The 15819-nt window shown below is 42.2% G+C and overlaps 1 protein-coding gene across 2 annotated transcripts; it reads left to right on the top strand.

The window, feature by feature from the left end:
- Window positions 1-7008: 7008 nt before the first annotated feature.
- Window positions 7009-11350, top strand: LOC121543694 (probable G protein-coupled receptor 85). 2 transcript variants are annotated; one of them, XM_041853821.2, is made up of 2 exons: window positions 7009-7208; window positions 8462-11350. In XM_041853821.2, exon 2 carries the CDS (start codon window positions 8617-8619, stop codon window positions 9748-9750), a length of 1134 nt encoding a protein of 377 aa, XP_041709755.1. In that variant the 5' UTR covers window positions 7009-7208; window positions 8462-8616; the 3' UTR covers window positions 9751-11350. The 2 variants fall into 2 exon arrangements, with proteins under 2 accessions (XP_041709755.1, XP_041709756.1); XM_041853822.2 differs by lacking the exon at window positions 7009-7208 and adding an exon at window positions 7221-7367.
- Window positions 11351-15819: the final 4469 nt, after the last annotated feature.

The following is a 15819-nucleotide window of genomic DNA, read 5'->3' as shown; positions in this document are numbered from 1 at the left end:
TTCATTTGTCATGTCTGCCCACACAGGAATTCATTATGGCCCTTCCAAAGGCCCACTACAAAAGCACCAATCACTTTTAAGAGTCCTTTTCTACCTCTTTTCTAAGAAACCAATTTCGGTGTATAATTAATCTTCAGAAAATATGTTTTTATGCTATTTAGTGAAGGTGGATGACTCTGTCGCCACATTTGGAGATGGTAAATGGAGAGTGATGCCACTCTTAAAGTGGCCAGTGATTTCTAGTCTACGTCTATAGGCAGCAGCCTCTAAAACCCTGGGGTTCTAAAATTAGTATTGTATTTTCTCTCTCTGAACCACAGTTAAAAACAGATAACCTTAGCCTGCCTATTTCTAACAAAATCTCAGTGGTTTGGGCAGTGTCGGATTCTATGACTAAATATGCATTCCAATCACAGCAATGGAGCCCAGTGACACACATACACACACGCATGCACGTACGACTACGCAAGTACAGTGGGGAAAAAAAGAATTTAGTCAGCCACCAATTGTGCAAGTTCTCTCACTTAAAAAGATGAGAGAGGCCTGTAATTTTCATCATAGGTACACGTCAACTATGACAGACAAATTGAGAAAAAAAAATCCAGAAAATCACATTGTAGGATTTTTTATGAATTTATTTGCAAATTATGGTGGAAAATAAGTATTTGGTCACCTACAAACAAGCAAGATTTCTGGCTCTCACAGACCTGTAACTTCTTCTTTAAGAGGCTCCTCTGTCCTCCACTCGTTACCTGTATTAATGGCACCTGTTTGAACTTGTTATCAGTATAAAAGACACCTGTCCACAACCTCAAACAGTCACACTCCAAACTCCACTATGACCAAGACCAAAGAGCTGTCAAAGGACACCAGAAACAAAATTGTAGACCTGCACCAGGCTGGGAAGACTGAATCTGCAATAGGTAAGCAGCTTGGTTTGAAGAAATCAACTGTGGGAGCAATTATTAGGAAATGGAAGACATACGGAAGACCACTGATAATCTCCCTCGATCTGGGGCTCCACGCAAGATCTCACCCCGTGGGGTCAAAAGGATCACAAGAACGGTGAGCAAAAATCCCAGAACCACACGGGGGGACCTAGTGAATGACCTGCAGAGAGCTGGGACCAAAGTAACAAAGCCTACCATCAGTAACACACTACGCCGCCAGGGACTCAAATCCTGCAGTGCCGGACGTGTCCCCCTGCTTAAGCCAGTACATGTCCAGGCCCGTCTGAAGTTTGCTAGAGTGCATTTGGATGATCCAGAAGAGGATTGGGAGAATGTCATATGGTCAGATGAAACCAAAATAGAACTTTTTTGGTAAAAACTCAACTCGTCGTGTTTGGAGGACAAAGAATGCTGAGTTGCATCCAAAGAACACCATACCTACTGTGAAGCATGGGGGTGGAAACATCATGCTTTGGGGCTGTTTTTTCTGCAAAGGGACCAGGACGACTGATCCGTGTAAAGGAAAGAATGAATGGGGCCATGTATCGTGAGATTTTGAGTGAAAACCTCCTTCCATCAGCAAGGGCATTGAAGATGAAACGTGGCTGGGTCTTTCAGCATGACAATGATCCCAAACACACCGCCCGGGCAACGAAGGAGTGGCTTCGTAAGAAGCATTTCAAGGTCCTGGATTGGCCTAGCCAGTCTCCAGATCTCAACCCCATAGAAAATCTTTGGAGGGAGTTGAAAGTCTGTGTTGCCCAGCGACAGCCCCAAAACATCACTGCTCTAGAGGAGATCTGCATGGAGGAATGGGCCAAAATACCAGCAACAGTGTGTGAAAACCTTGTGAAGACTTACAGAAAACGTTTGACCTGTGTCATTGCCAACAAAGGGTATATAACAAAGTATTGATAAACTTTTGTTATTGACCAAATACTTATTTTCCACCATAATTTGCAAATAAATTCATAAAAAATCCTACAATGTGATTTTCTTTCTCTCATTTTGTCTGTCATAGTTGACGTGTACCTATGATGAAAATTACAGGCCTCTCTCATCTTTTTAAGTGGGAGAACTTGCACAATTGGTGGCTGACTAAATACTTTTTTTCCCCACTGTACTTAAATCCGTGCAGACAGATAGATGACGATGAAGGATTCCTGCACTGTCTGGAGCTTTATCAGTTCCGGGGGACAAGTGCCCATCTGAAGGCCGTCGGAGAGCTGGTCAGCTGGGACAGGAGCGACAGTACTAGGGGCCTGACACAATTACCACAAGCCAGGACCACCTCCACCCTGGCAGTCTTCACACCACCCCAGATCCCACACCACTCACTCCAGCCTTCAGCCTCCAGCCTCCAGCCTCCCAGACCCTCAGTGGGGCTGGTAATTGATCAGCACCGGGGATGAGCGAATATATAGAAATTAGAGTGTTTGTCTAACGGGTCAGAACAGTACCATTAATCTCTCTGGGAGTGTGTTCTGCATTGTAATGTCCTCATCAGTACGCTATACCAGGCTCACCATTCCTCCATCATGGGTTATTAATTCTACAGGCCCTGTGTGCTGCTGGTGTGTGCGTGTGAGTGTGTGTGTGTGTGTGCGTGAGTGCGTGTACGTGTGCGTGTGAGTGTGTGTGTGTGGCATGCTGCCGGGGTGGCACAGGGAGAGGGGTGAGGTGGAGGGGAGCGGGGATGGAACGGGTCAAGTAATGTGGCACGGCAAGGTCAATATTTTAGCTTGGCTGGTGCGTCCTAATTACATTACTAGAGCTCCACTGCATGGCATCGCACGTGAGCAAGCACAGAGAAATGTAAACTCCCGCACACTGCACCATCGTCGCGCCATATGCCAATTAATCTGTGGCATGAGGTGAAACGTAACAGTGTGTCAGTTAGGGGAAACATGACTGATTTGGATGAGTTTCATCTAACATGAATAGGCTATAGTAAGCAGAGCTGGGATGGGGGCGTGTTTGAAATTAACATCACTAGGCTGGCTGCCCATTGATCAAATTCAAAGTCCAGTGTGTTAGTGTGTGTGGATTTCTCGTCAGCCATTTTGATTTCAATAGTAGGGCCTCGCGTTTGTTCAATATCAACATAACATGTGTAGCCTATTTGTGGTCGGAAATGTATTTGCTAAACAAACAGGGTTTAAAAAGGCATGCATTATTTAATACCCTCATGACCTAGGAGGTATGAATATTGTTACAGATACTAACCATATGCCTTTTAGAAGATTAGGCTATAATTCAAGATTGTCAAGAAACATTAGAAGGGTTCACTCAGGTTCTACCTGACACATCTCCTCTGATGACGTCATCGCTAGGTCCATCCTTTTTCCACAGAATAGTTAATTTTGTACGCATGGCTGTCATTCTCTCCCTTAGCCTTGAAGACTTCAACATAGTAAAGTCCTTTGACTATTTCTCCCTCAGGACTGTGAAACAACATAGGAAAACTCACAAACATTTACGCACATCTAATTTATAGCGCAGAGTGCATTTCTTAATCTCCACTTTGCATAGGCCTATCTAATTGAGGTTTTCTGTTCAAACAAGAGTAGCTAATGAGCTTGATTTACTGTATGATGAGATTAATACTGAAATACTATAAGCAGGATTCAAAGGAATAAGGTATAAAAGAGCACCTGTCATTATTTCATGATGAGTGATCTCAGCATTCACACTCACTGAATAAACATAGTCTGTGAAAAATAAAATAATTATATATTTATTATGAGAATAGAAATTGTATATGGTGATGGAATAGGCATTTTACATGATAATAGTTGTTAAATGAAACAATAAAGCTATGAGTAGTCTACCATAACAGAAGCAGAATGAATGCCATAGCAACAGCATGTTGCTGCAAAATGTTCAATCCAAAGATACAGGAACACAAAAAAGCTAAACTAATATAGAAAAACACCAAGATACACTACATGACCAAAAGTATGTGGACACCTGTTCGTCAAACATCTCATTCCAAAATCATGGGCATTAATATGGAGTTGGTCCCCCCTTTGCTTCTATAACTCTCCACTAGATGTTTTTACATTGCTGCGGGGACTTGCTTCCATTCAGCTGCAAGAGCATTAGTGAGGTTGGGCACTGATGTTGGGCGATTAGGCCTGACTCGCAGTCTGCGTTCCAATTCATACCAAAGGTGTTTGATGGGGTTGAGGTCAGGAACAGGAAAGGGCCTTCCCCAAACTGTTGTCACAATGTTGGAAGCACAGAATCTTCTAGAATGCCACTGTATGCTGTAGGGTTAAGATTTCCCTTCACTGGAACTAAGCAGCCTGAACCATGAAAAACAGCCCCAGACCATTATTCCTCCTCCACCAAACTTTACAGTTAGCCCTATGCATTCGGACAGGTTGCATTCTCCTGGCATCCGCCAAACCCAGATTTGTTTTTTCGGACTGCCAGATGGTGAAGCGTGATTCATCACTCCAGAGAACGCGGTTCCACTGCTCCAGAGTCCAATGGCGGCGAGCTTTACACCACTCCAGCCGACGCTTGGCATTGCGCATTGTGATCTTAGGCTTGTGTGAGGCTGCTCGGCCATGGAAACCCATTTCATGAAGCTCCCGACTAACAGTTGTTGTGCTGATGTTGCTTCCAGAGGCAGTTTGGAACTCGGTAGTGAGTGTTGCAACCGAGGACAGACAATTTTTACGCTCTCGACGGTCCCGTTCTGTGAGCTTGTGTGGCCTACCACTTCATGGCTGATCAGTTGTTGCTCCACTTCACAATAACAGCACTTACAGTTGACCGGGGCAGCTCTAACAGGGCAGAAATTTGACAAACTGACTTGTTGGAAAGGTGGCATCCTATGACGGTGCCGCGTTGAAAGTCACTGAGCTCTTTAGTAAGGCCATTCTACTGCCAATTTTTGTCTATGGCGATTGCATGGCTGTGTGCTCGATTTTATACACCTGTGTGGCTGAAATAGCCAAATCCACTAATTTGAAGGGGTGTCCACATACTTTTGTATATATAGTGTAAATGTGTAACAAAACTATACAAAACCTGTATGACAGTGAAAACGAGCGGCAAAACAAGGAACAATGCAGCAATAAAATTGGCGGACAGACAAATGAGGAAATGCGCCCATATCATCTGACCACGGCGCGCGTCACAACAATCATCTGATCTGCACAGAAAGTAACATGGCTTCTATGCCCGAGCTCCCTAAAGTTCCATCGATGCTGTTGGCGATGTTTCTCTCGCTCATTCCCTCCGCCGAGGCATTTGACGGAGGGGACGCCGTAGCACTTTTGCTTGGGGTTACCATATCGGTGGTGGGCGTTTGCGCGTGCATCGGTTGGTACGCACGACAGAGAAATGGACAGTTCTGAGAAAACAAAGCGGCGCGAGGGACTGGCTGCTGGCCTGTATCCGGAAATGTTCTACACTATCTTGACTATCCTGTGTCATTTTTGACTGAAAGAACAAGAGTCATGTGCCTAAGTATGCAAAGTTGACTGAATGAAGAAGAAAACAATGAACTACAAAACCAGGAAGTTGAGAACAGGAACTGGAAGCATGCGCACTGTTGGATTTGCAGGCCCAAATATCCTACCTGTACCTGTAGGTTACTTCCTATCACAATAAGACGAAGGACCTGAAACATGGTACATAATGGACTATACGTAATAGGCTATGTTACTTTAATATGGCACCAACATTTGATTTTGCTTCGACTTGAATTGAATATCTTGAGATACTGTACCACTAAATAATGTGTGTCCCACCAAAGAATGTGATGATCACCTGTCCTTTCATTAAATATTGACATTGCCATGGCAGGTGAATTGCAATCTGGCAATTGTTTCAAGCACAGTAGCTAAAGTGTGTTCTGTCAGAAATGCTTTCACCGTTCTTATAGCTAACACTGTTATAAAACCTGCTTGATAGAAAATAAATATCTTTACTCTTTGTTAATTGCGTCACGGCTTATGGGTCCTTCATTTCACACATACATGTAAATGACCAGTGTCCTTTACTATTTTGCTAATTAAAGGGAATTTGTAGCCTTCTAATAGTCTAATATTTAAACCATCAACTAAATGTCCTTAGCTTCTATGTTGTAAAACAATAGAGAGTGCAGACAGTGTAAAGACTGATCACTGGTCTAGTATTGAGTTTCTCCACACCAAACCCCTTCATGACAAGATATAGCTCAGGGGTGACCAATTGGTCATGGAGAGATGCAGTGTGTGCAGGCTTTTGTTTCAATCCAGCACAAACACTGCCGCCAATTCAAATAATTAGACCACAGTCATTTGAAGCAGGTGTGTTGAAGCTGAGCTGGATCAAAAACCTTGACACACTGCAGCTCTCCATGACCAGTTGGTCACCCCTGAGCTAGGTTATAGAAAAGCCTATACAACACTGTTCTTTCATAAAATATCAATATTCCATAAACAATGAAAGATGTACAATATTGTAGAGGTTGCATAGATGTTGCCAGTCATTTGTTTCTGTTCCCAATGTTTCTCAATATTCTTTATTTGAAACACAATAGTCTGTAGCCTGTGGGTGTGGGGTATGACATCACTGTTCAACTGACATAGCCTGGAAATGATAACGGAGCTGTTATTTGCATGCATGCATGCACGCATACACAAACACACACACTGCATAAAGTGCTTGTTAATTATACCTATGAGAAGTCAGTTTAGCCTGAAGTGAACAATCACCTAGTTTAACCCCTCAGTTACTGTTACATATTAATTTATGACATGATACAAGTAGCAATATAATATAGCATTATCTCAAAATCACATTTTACACGTACTGAATTTGATTGTTGTTCAACTTTGCTTCTGAATTAGTGTTGGGTGTAGGCCTAGTGCATAGGCTTAGTATAATTGATAGGCTATATAGGTCGGCTATAACCTAAACGCATATTATACAGAAATGGGAATCTATTTGCAATGGATCTCAGAATGAGTGATCCGTTCGCACTCTCTCCCACTGTAGGCTATTTGACAAATGAAGTTAACGAGAGTTGTGATGCTGCACCCATTGAGCAGATGTTGCGGTGAGAGACTATAGCGCTGCAACAAGAGACAAGACGCGTCTTGGATCACAAATAGGATCAGTGCGCATGCCCCCGTCCGTTCCGTTTACTGTATATTCACTGTGGTAAAAGGGCAGGCAGGCAACAAACCAAGCTTTTTACAGCAAAGTGGCTTCTACAATGTAAATAAGCTCCAGGGAAACAAAAAGGACTATCAACAGGTATGCTTTTAATTTATATCTTAGCAGTCCTTTCGATTTTGATTGGCCTATTTTCTGTGGCGTTGGATTCCAGTCAATTCATAGCGGGTACTTGGAAATTCTTCTGCCTAATGGACGTGCGGATTCTCTACACTGTTATGTTCAATCCAACAGTGAACGGTGAGAAATGCAACGATGAAAATTATTTAATCGGATATATTGTAATCGAATGAATTCCAACCAAAATGCATGGGAACCGCTCGTATAACGCTCATCCGAAGGACAGATAATGCTTAAAAGCGCATCTCCGCTATAATGACAGAGTTCGGAAAATACATTCCGTCACGAATAGCCTTTGTTTGATATTATATATATTTTTTAAATAAACGAATATGCCATGTTTTTGCATAGCTATCTATTTAATTGTTTATTTCATTCGTGATTTATTTGGGTCGAAATGCAGAATTGGATTGACCATCTCTTTGTTATAAGCGTCAATAAACAATTCATAGGGTACCAAATACAATTTTGACTAGACGTTGTTCTTTGTTAATATGGTCGTGAGATTCGATAGTCTATCACCTAAAATCAAAGCTGAGCTGGGAAAGAGATAAAAGCCCAGGTCAATAAACCACCTTAATCAGGTGAATAGCGTGTAATTCCAGTCAACCTTAATCAGACAAAAACATGGATGCTTTTTATTCTGTATGCACCATCCGTTAATTTTCAACAAAGCATGAAGGCACAGGCTGAGTTTATTCTAAGCATCCCCTGGTCAGATCAACTCTGCAGGGTCTTTGGGTGTGATCAACAGCTTTCTTGCTGCATAATGTTAAACACGTTTTACAACATAATAAAACGACCAAACATCTAATGGAACACTTTCCCCCCTTTCCTACCAGACATAAGATGATATGCATTCCCCCTTTAATAGTGACTTAAAACGTTGTCTTACCATAATATTGCTTGTATTTTCTCTAATGTTCTGTCATTTCTAAAAGGGTGGCCCATAAAATAAAGTATATTATTGTAACCAGGATTAATGCTTGTGTCTTATTAAGCTCATTTGTAGACTAACTATTCCAGCTAGGGCACTGCTCTGCACTGACTGCATACCATTATACATGCAATGAGCAATTCAACAGAAAATTGAAAATAAATGACCAAGGCTAGGGAAAATGATAGTTTATCAAACACCCATATACAGGCTAGAGGGTGCAATGCAATGTAAAAACAGTATGAGTGAATCCTGATCAGTGGCTGATATTTTTCAGGTATTTTTAGGTGTGATGAGACAAAAGAACAAAGGATGCCGTAGAAGAGAGGCTGCTTACAAGCCGGGAATCTGCTTCAAAGCACAACAAATGGATCTATCGCCTCCCCCTGCCACCTCTAGATAATGATACTTGGCTGAAGCTACTACATCTTTATGATCCCTCCTCCATCTATGGCGAACTATAGCCATGCAGGGGACCACAACATCTTGCAGAATGTCTCTCCTCTCGCCACTTTTCTCAAACTGACATCCCTGGGTTTTATCATCGGAGTCGGCGTCGTTGGCAACCTCCTGATCTCCATCCTACTGGTCAAAGACAAAAGCCTGCACCGTGCGCCATACTACTTCTTGCTGGACCTGTGCGCCTCGGACATCCTGCGCTCTGCCATCTGCTTCCCTTTCGTCTTCACCTCCGTCAAGAATGGTTCTACCTGGACGTATGGCACGCTTACCTGCAAAGTGATAGCCTTCCTAGGGGTTCTGTCCTGCTTTCACACAGCGTTCATGCTCTTCTGTGTGAGTGTGACACGCTACCTGGCCATAGCACACCACCGCTTCTACACCAAGAGGCTCACCTTCTGGACGTGTCTGGCAGTCATCTGCATGGTGTGGACGTTGTCGGTGGCCATGGCCTTTCCCCCGGTGCTGGATGTAGGGACGTACTCCTTCATAAGGGAGGAGGACCAGTGTACGTTCCAGCACCGCTCGTTCAGAGCCAACGACTCCCTGGGCTTCATGTTGCTCCTCGCCCTGATCCTCCTGGCCACCCAGCTTGTCTACCTCAAGCTTATCTTCTTCGTCCACGACCGCCGGAAGATGAAACCGGTCCAGTTCGTGCCTGCCGTCAGCCAGAACTGGACCTTCCATGGCCCCGGGGCCAGCGGCCAGGCAGCGGCTAACTGGCTGGCGGGGTTCGGCAGGGGCCCCACCCCGCCCACCCTGCTGGGCATCAGGCAGAACAGCAATGCAGCGGGCCGGCGACGCCTGCTGGTGCTGGACGAGTTTAAGACTGAAAAGAGGATAAGTAGGATGTTCTACATCATGACCTTCTTCTTCCTCACGCTGTGGGGCCCATACCTAGTGGCCTGCTATTGGAGGGTGTTTGCCAGGGGCCCCGCGGTCCCAGGGGGGTACCTGACCGCGGCAGTGTGGATGAGCTTCGCCCAGGCGGGAGTCAACCCCTTTATCTGCATCTTCTCCAACAGGGAGCTCCGGCGCTGCTTCAGCACCACTCTACTTTACTGCAGAAAATCCAGGTTACCTAGGGAACCCTATTGCGTTATATGAAGGCTTGGGTTGTTTTTTTCCTTCCACTCCTCCACTGATTGATCTCAATTTGGGTTTGGTCCTATTGTACAGCTCTCTTTCTCTTCATCCTCCTGTTTCTCTTCCTCCTCCTTCCCTCTCTTCTGAGGCAGAAGTTGGACTGTCAATCACTCCCTTAGTTCTGTGATTGAACATCAAACATGGAGGTTGAAGGGAATGAAATAAACAAGTAGCTGAGAAACCCTCCTATGTTTATGTTCTAGTAAACAACTGCTGTGGAAGGTAATTTAGAAGCAGAGAAGAAGAAAAATAATAATTGGTGAAACAACAAAAACAAAGGACTGACCCACTTGCTTTGGATATTTTGAAGATAATTCTGTGAGGTATAAGATATGGAAAAAAGATTATAGTGAAAAAAAACACAGAAAACTAAGAAACTATTTCCTCTAAGGAGTCACTGGAATTGTTTTACATTTAAAAGTTGCACTAAAAAGAAGATGTAAAGATGCTTTTCTTGATCAACGGTTGCATTGCAAGGTGCAAGGACAACTTGTTTCCCCCCCTAACTAAACAATGAATGCTTTAATTTGCAACAGACATCCCATTCGCTGTATGTAAAGCAAAACAATGTTGGGTGACTAACTGTTGGAATACACCTTCACAAGAGGATTAAATTGGTTTTAATGTAAGTGATATCTTTTTCATTTTGGGGGGTGAGGGGGGCAGGGAATAATGATGTGTGGTTTTGAAGTTGCAACTTAAATCTATAAATTATTTCTTGTAGTTTTACAATCCATATGTCCCTATTGTCTGGAATAGTTATTTTTCTGAATCTGCTCACATTTTACAAAAAAACAAAACACATTTTTGAGAACAAACTAACCTTAAAAAAGACAGTGAAGAAATACTTAAATGTGTCACATCCATGTTACCTAAACACTGAAATATTGTTACAGTATTGCTGTTGCCACTCCAGGTGTTCTTGCCTTAAAGGTTCTGATATTGTTCTGTTTTTCAGTTGTTGGGTTTTCTCATCCACTCCTGAAAAGTCCTTGACTCTTTTCACATCAATGTGAAGTGCATGTTCATTTTCAAAAGCTGGTCCACTCTCATAAGCATCACAGGTCATACACTCAGCAGAGCAGCCCATTTTTTATTCTGCAAAGGTTTGCTATGTACACCCCACAGAGTGCTCAGAGCACAGGGAGCGTGTGTGTGCGTGCCTGTGCATGCGCATGCGTGTGCACGGGCACGTGTGTGTTTGTGTGTGAATCTTCAGACAACTGTCACTTCAAGACCAGAGCCTTAGTATGAAATCTTGCACAATTTGTAAAAAGTGTTAAAGGAAAAAAACATTTAAGGCACACTGTCTCGTTTATACTTTCCCTACATTTGCTCTCTACTGATTGTTTTCAATAACTAACTTTTTCTCTTGTGGCCATTTTAATATTTATTCTGTATTATTTTTTGTATATTATAGGTAGATTGTGTGTAAGTATGTGAGTCTTTAATTTTGAAGTCCCGAATGTGAGTACAGTTTAAATTAGGATTGCATTTGCTGAAAGTTAACCGTGTAATCTGTTGCTTACATTTTTGAAAATAAAATTTTACATTTTGCAAACTTGTTTTTTTCCTTTCACTGACAGAGATTTCATGTTCAATCTGGCCAATCTGATGTTTTATAACACTTGTTTAGATTTTTTTTATTCCATCTGATAATCTATGTTTATCAAAATAAATAAACTATAAATCCTCTTCCCTAGTTATAGTTTCATAGTACTTCCCCAATACAGTGGGTGTCATAAGTATTCACCCCCCTTGAATTTCTTCACATTTTATTGTGTAACAAATTTTGTAAATTATCTACACAAAATACTCTGTAATGTCAAAATGGGAAAGAAAATCAAGCATTTCTTTAAATATCATGAAAAATGAAACACTAATATACCTTGATTAGATAAGTATTCAACCCTCTGAGTCAATACATGTTACAAACACCTTTGCCAGCGATTACAGCTGTGAGGCTTCTTGGGTTAGTCTCTAAGAGCATTGCACACCTGGATTGTGCAATATCTTCCCATGATTATTTTCAAAATTCTTCAAGCTCTGTCAAGGTGTTGAGGGTCATGGCTAGATAGCAATTTCAATTCTTGCCCTAGATTTTTAAGCAGGTTTAAGTCAAAACGGTAACTTGGCCACTTAGGAACATTCACTGTCTTCTTGGTAATCATCTCCAGTGTAGATTTGGACTTGTGTCGTAGGTTATTATCCTTCTGAAAGGTGAATTCCTCTCAGTGTCTGGTGTAAAGCAGACTGAAGCAGGTTTTCCTCTAGGATTTTGCCTTTGATTAGCTCCATCCCATTTCTCTTTTTATCCTGAATAACTCCCCAGTCTTTGCCGATGTCAAGCGTACCCATAACATGACACAGCCACCACCATGCTTGTAAAAAGAGAGGCAGTTACTCAGTGATGTGTTGTGTTGGATTTGCCCAAAACATAAGGATTTGCATTTAGGCCAAAAAGTATATTCCTTTGCCATATTTTCTTGCAGTATAATTTTAGTGCCTTGTTGCATACATGATGCATGTATGCATTCTGTATATTTGTATTCTTCTTTTCACTCTGTAATTTAGATCATTATTGTGAAATAACTAGAATGTTGCCATTGAACTCTGTAGCTGGCCCCCACACCAACCCATTTTATTTCCTCGATGGCCCAACACCGGCCCATTTTTCTCCTTCAGGCCCCCATTATTAGCCAGATAATGATTATTCTGTTAGAAAATCCGAAGTTAGACAGGTCCACTGGGCTAACAATGGACAAGCCCACCTGGCATCTGCCCAAAATGCCAAATGGCCAGTCTGCCCCGTTCACCAATGGCCTCATGGTGAAATCCCTTAGCAGTTTCCTTCCTGTCCTGCAGCTCAGTTCAGAAGGACAACTGTATCTTTGTTGTATCTGGGTGGTTTAATACATCATCCACAGCCTAATTATTAACTTGACCATGCTTAAAGAGATATTCAATGTCTGATTTGTTATTGTTACCCATCTACCAATCACTACCCTTCTATATGAGGCTTTTGAAAAACTCCCTGGTCTTTGTAGTTGAATCTGTGCTTGAAATTCAATACTTGACTGAGGGACCTTACATACTGTATGTTGTATGTATGGGGGACAGAGGCAGGGGTACTGTATGTTTTGTGTATGAGGGACAGAGGCAGGGGTAGTGTATGTTGTGTGTATGGGGGACAGAGGCAGGGGTAGTGTATGTTGTATGTATGGGGGACAGAGGCATGGGTACTGTATGTTGTATGTATGGGGGACAGAGGCAGGGGTAGTGTATGTTGTATGTATGGGGTACAGAGGCAGGGGTAGTGTATGTTGTATGTATGGGGGACAGAGGCAGGGGTAGTGTATGTTGTATGTATGGGGGGACAGAGGCAGGGGTAGTGTATGTTGTATGTATGGGGGACAGAGGCAGGGTACTGTATGTTGTATGTATGGGGGACAGAGGCAGGGGTACTGTATGTTGTATGTATGGGGGACAGAGGCAGGGGTAGTGTATGTTGTATGTATGGGGGACAGAGGCAGGGGTAGTGTATGTTGTATGTATGGGGGACAGAGGCAGGGGTAGTGTATGTTGTATATATGGGGGACAGAGGCAGGGGTAGTCATTAAAAAAATAATGTAAATCCCTATTATTTCACACAGAATGAGTCCATCTAATTTATTATGTGATTTGTTATGTCAAAATGTACTCCTGAACTAATTTAGGCTTGCCTAAACAAAGGGGGTGAATACTTATGCAACAACTTTATTTTAGTTATTCAAATTTTATACATTTTTAAAGATTTGTCAAATGTTCTTTTCACTTTGACATTATGGAGTATTTTCTGTGTAGATCAATGACAAAACAATCACAATTAAATCATTTTCAATCCCACTTTGTAACGCAACAAATGTGAACAAATCCAAGGCGAGTGAATACTTATGATACCCACTGTACCTTGTGAAAATGGTGGTGGCAGCAATGTTGATAGGTTGATCAATGTGCACAGCAAGAAGCCATGCCAACATACTCATTGCCAATCTGCTTCTCTTGTGCCTAGATTTATTGATAATGAATTTAGTTTTATGCTTGTATTTGTGTTGAAGGCTTCCTATTCATTCACTGTTTTATCTTCTGCTTTTGTGGAACATGTATTTAAGCATCTTCGTTTCTATGCCAGTCTCAAAAAATAATTAAATTGCCTTAGCCCAGTTGCTTGCGAACACAAAATATGATGCTGAAATCATGGAAAGCTTGCTTGTAAACAAGACAGCCAAATTGCAAAGGTGCAGTTGACCTGAACATCTTGTAAGGGACTTTTTACATAGCAAGGTAAGCAATTACTTCTGTTGGAGATGTCATTAGTGCACCCTTAAAGGTCTCTGTCAGTTACTATATGGGTCTTGCAATCTATTTGCATTTGTCAGTTTTCTCTGGATGCCATCATTACAGACCCTTTTATGTTGATAATGGGGGGGCTGTCAGGAATAGATCATGGCCAAAAATTACATCGGCCCTTGTTTGTTTCTAACACTGTGTTTGTTTGCGTTCAGTAACAGCAGTCTTGATTTGTTTAATGTTTAATGGAATGTTATGCGATTCTGACAGGGGTGAGAAGAGGGCTAAAATGAGGCAAACCCAACTTTGTCTTATATGGAGCTAGGATTCAAGTGGTTGCTCTGTGGCTGTGTGATTTTAACTGGGCCATTTTGCATGCATTTGGCTATGGGCCAGGGAGGCTGCAGTGGTTATCAACTATCACATGATGTTCATTTAGTACCATGCAGTTTGTGATCATGAAACCAATGGGACTATTTCATCACATTGTCATTGGGTCTCCTTGCATCTGTTTTCTCCTATCTGTAAAAGGACATTCATTGCCATTGACTGAAAGTCTATTAAATGTTGGTGGTTTCACAAGAAACTGTGTTGCACAGAATACAAAGAATACTTTGGCCCAAGTATTTACCTCCAGTATTAAAAAATACAATCAAAGCTTTCTTTTATCCATGTGTCACTGTGAATTGATATTTTCTATGCCTGCCAACGATGTTTTTACATTGAATGTTACTTTGAAAAGCATTTTCCCTTTGATTTTGTTGATGGTGGAAATGAATTGATCTCAGATCTGAGAACTTCTCTTGGGCTACCCCTAAATGACAGTGATCTTCTAATGAAGAATCACACTCTTTGTATATCTCAGTGGTATTAAGTATCATTTTCATGGACTGCCAATGGATGTGAAAACATAGTCTCACCCAGATCCTCAGTTGATAATCTGACTGCTGCAGAATAAATACCATCTGTTGACTCTGACACATTTGCTTTTTGGTGGGGGATAATTCATCTGAGGCAGCCTTTTTGCACGCTTGAGTTTTTTATATTTTTTTACAATGCAAACCAGCTCTTAATTAAAGCTTGGTTAAAGGGTCTTTACCAACAAGGAAAATGGAAAACTGCCTAGAAATGGAGTGGACAACTCAGCCCTTGACAAGACAAGCTACTCGGCTCAGGAAAGTGAAGGGGAAATACTCCTTTGCTTTTCATGAATCCACACATCACACACACAGCTGTGTGTGGCTCGGCTAGAAGCTAGATGTGCCATTGTGTTGTTCTTTGTGGCCTTTGTGTGTTACTATACCCTCCTCAATGCATCACACAGGCCATCCAAAGCAATAGGGAGCTAGGCCACTCCATTACTGGCCTGTTAGAACAGGCTATAAAGCACGACAGGGGCCTCAAGGTCCCTGATTCCATCAGCCTCCTTTGGAAAATATCACATACATGTCTAAGAGTTATCGATGTTTCCAGGGATAGAGCTGCTGCAATGTTGTTTCTACCAGGGTCAAGCATCCAGGGGGTTATTCTTTTCCTTCACCCGGAGGAACCCTATAGCCAACTGTCCTGTATGACTAACGTGTAAACTGCTAATCAATACTGTAAGTGAAGGATAATGTGGGGATCATTGCATCTTACTGTTATAAACACTGTGTGAAGGGGAAATAATGCATCGGTTTCACACCAGAGGCTTTGCCTGCC

The sequence above is a fragment of the Coregonus clupeaformis genome, chromosome 28 (assembly GCF_020615455.1).
Source record: "Coregonus clupeaformis isolate EN_2021a chromosome 28, ASM2061545v1, whole genome shotgun sequence".
In the NCBI taxonomy this organism is placed as follows: Eukaryota; Metazoa; Chordata; class Actinopteri; order Salmoniformes; family Salmonidae; genus Coregonus; species Coregonus clupeaformis.
This window is presented reverse-complemented; position numbering and strand designations above follow the sequence as displayed.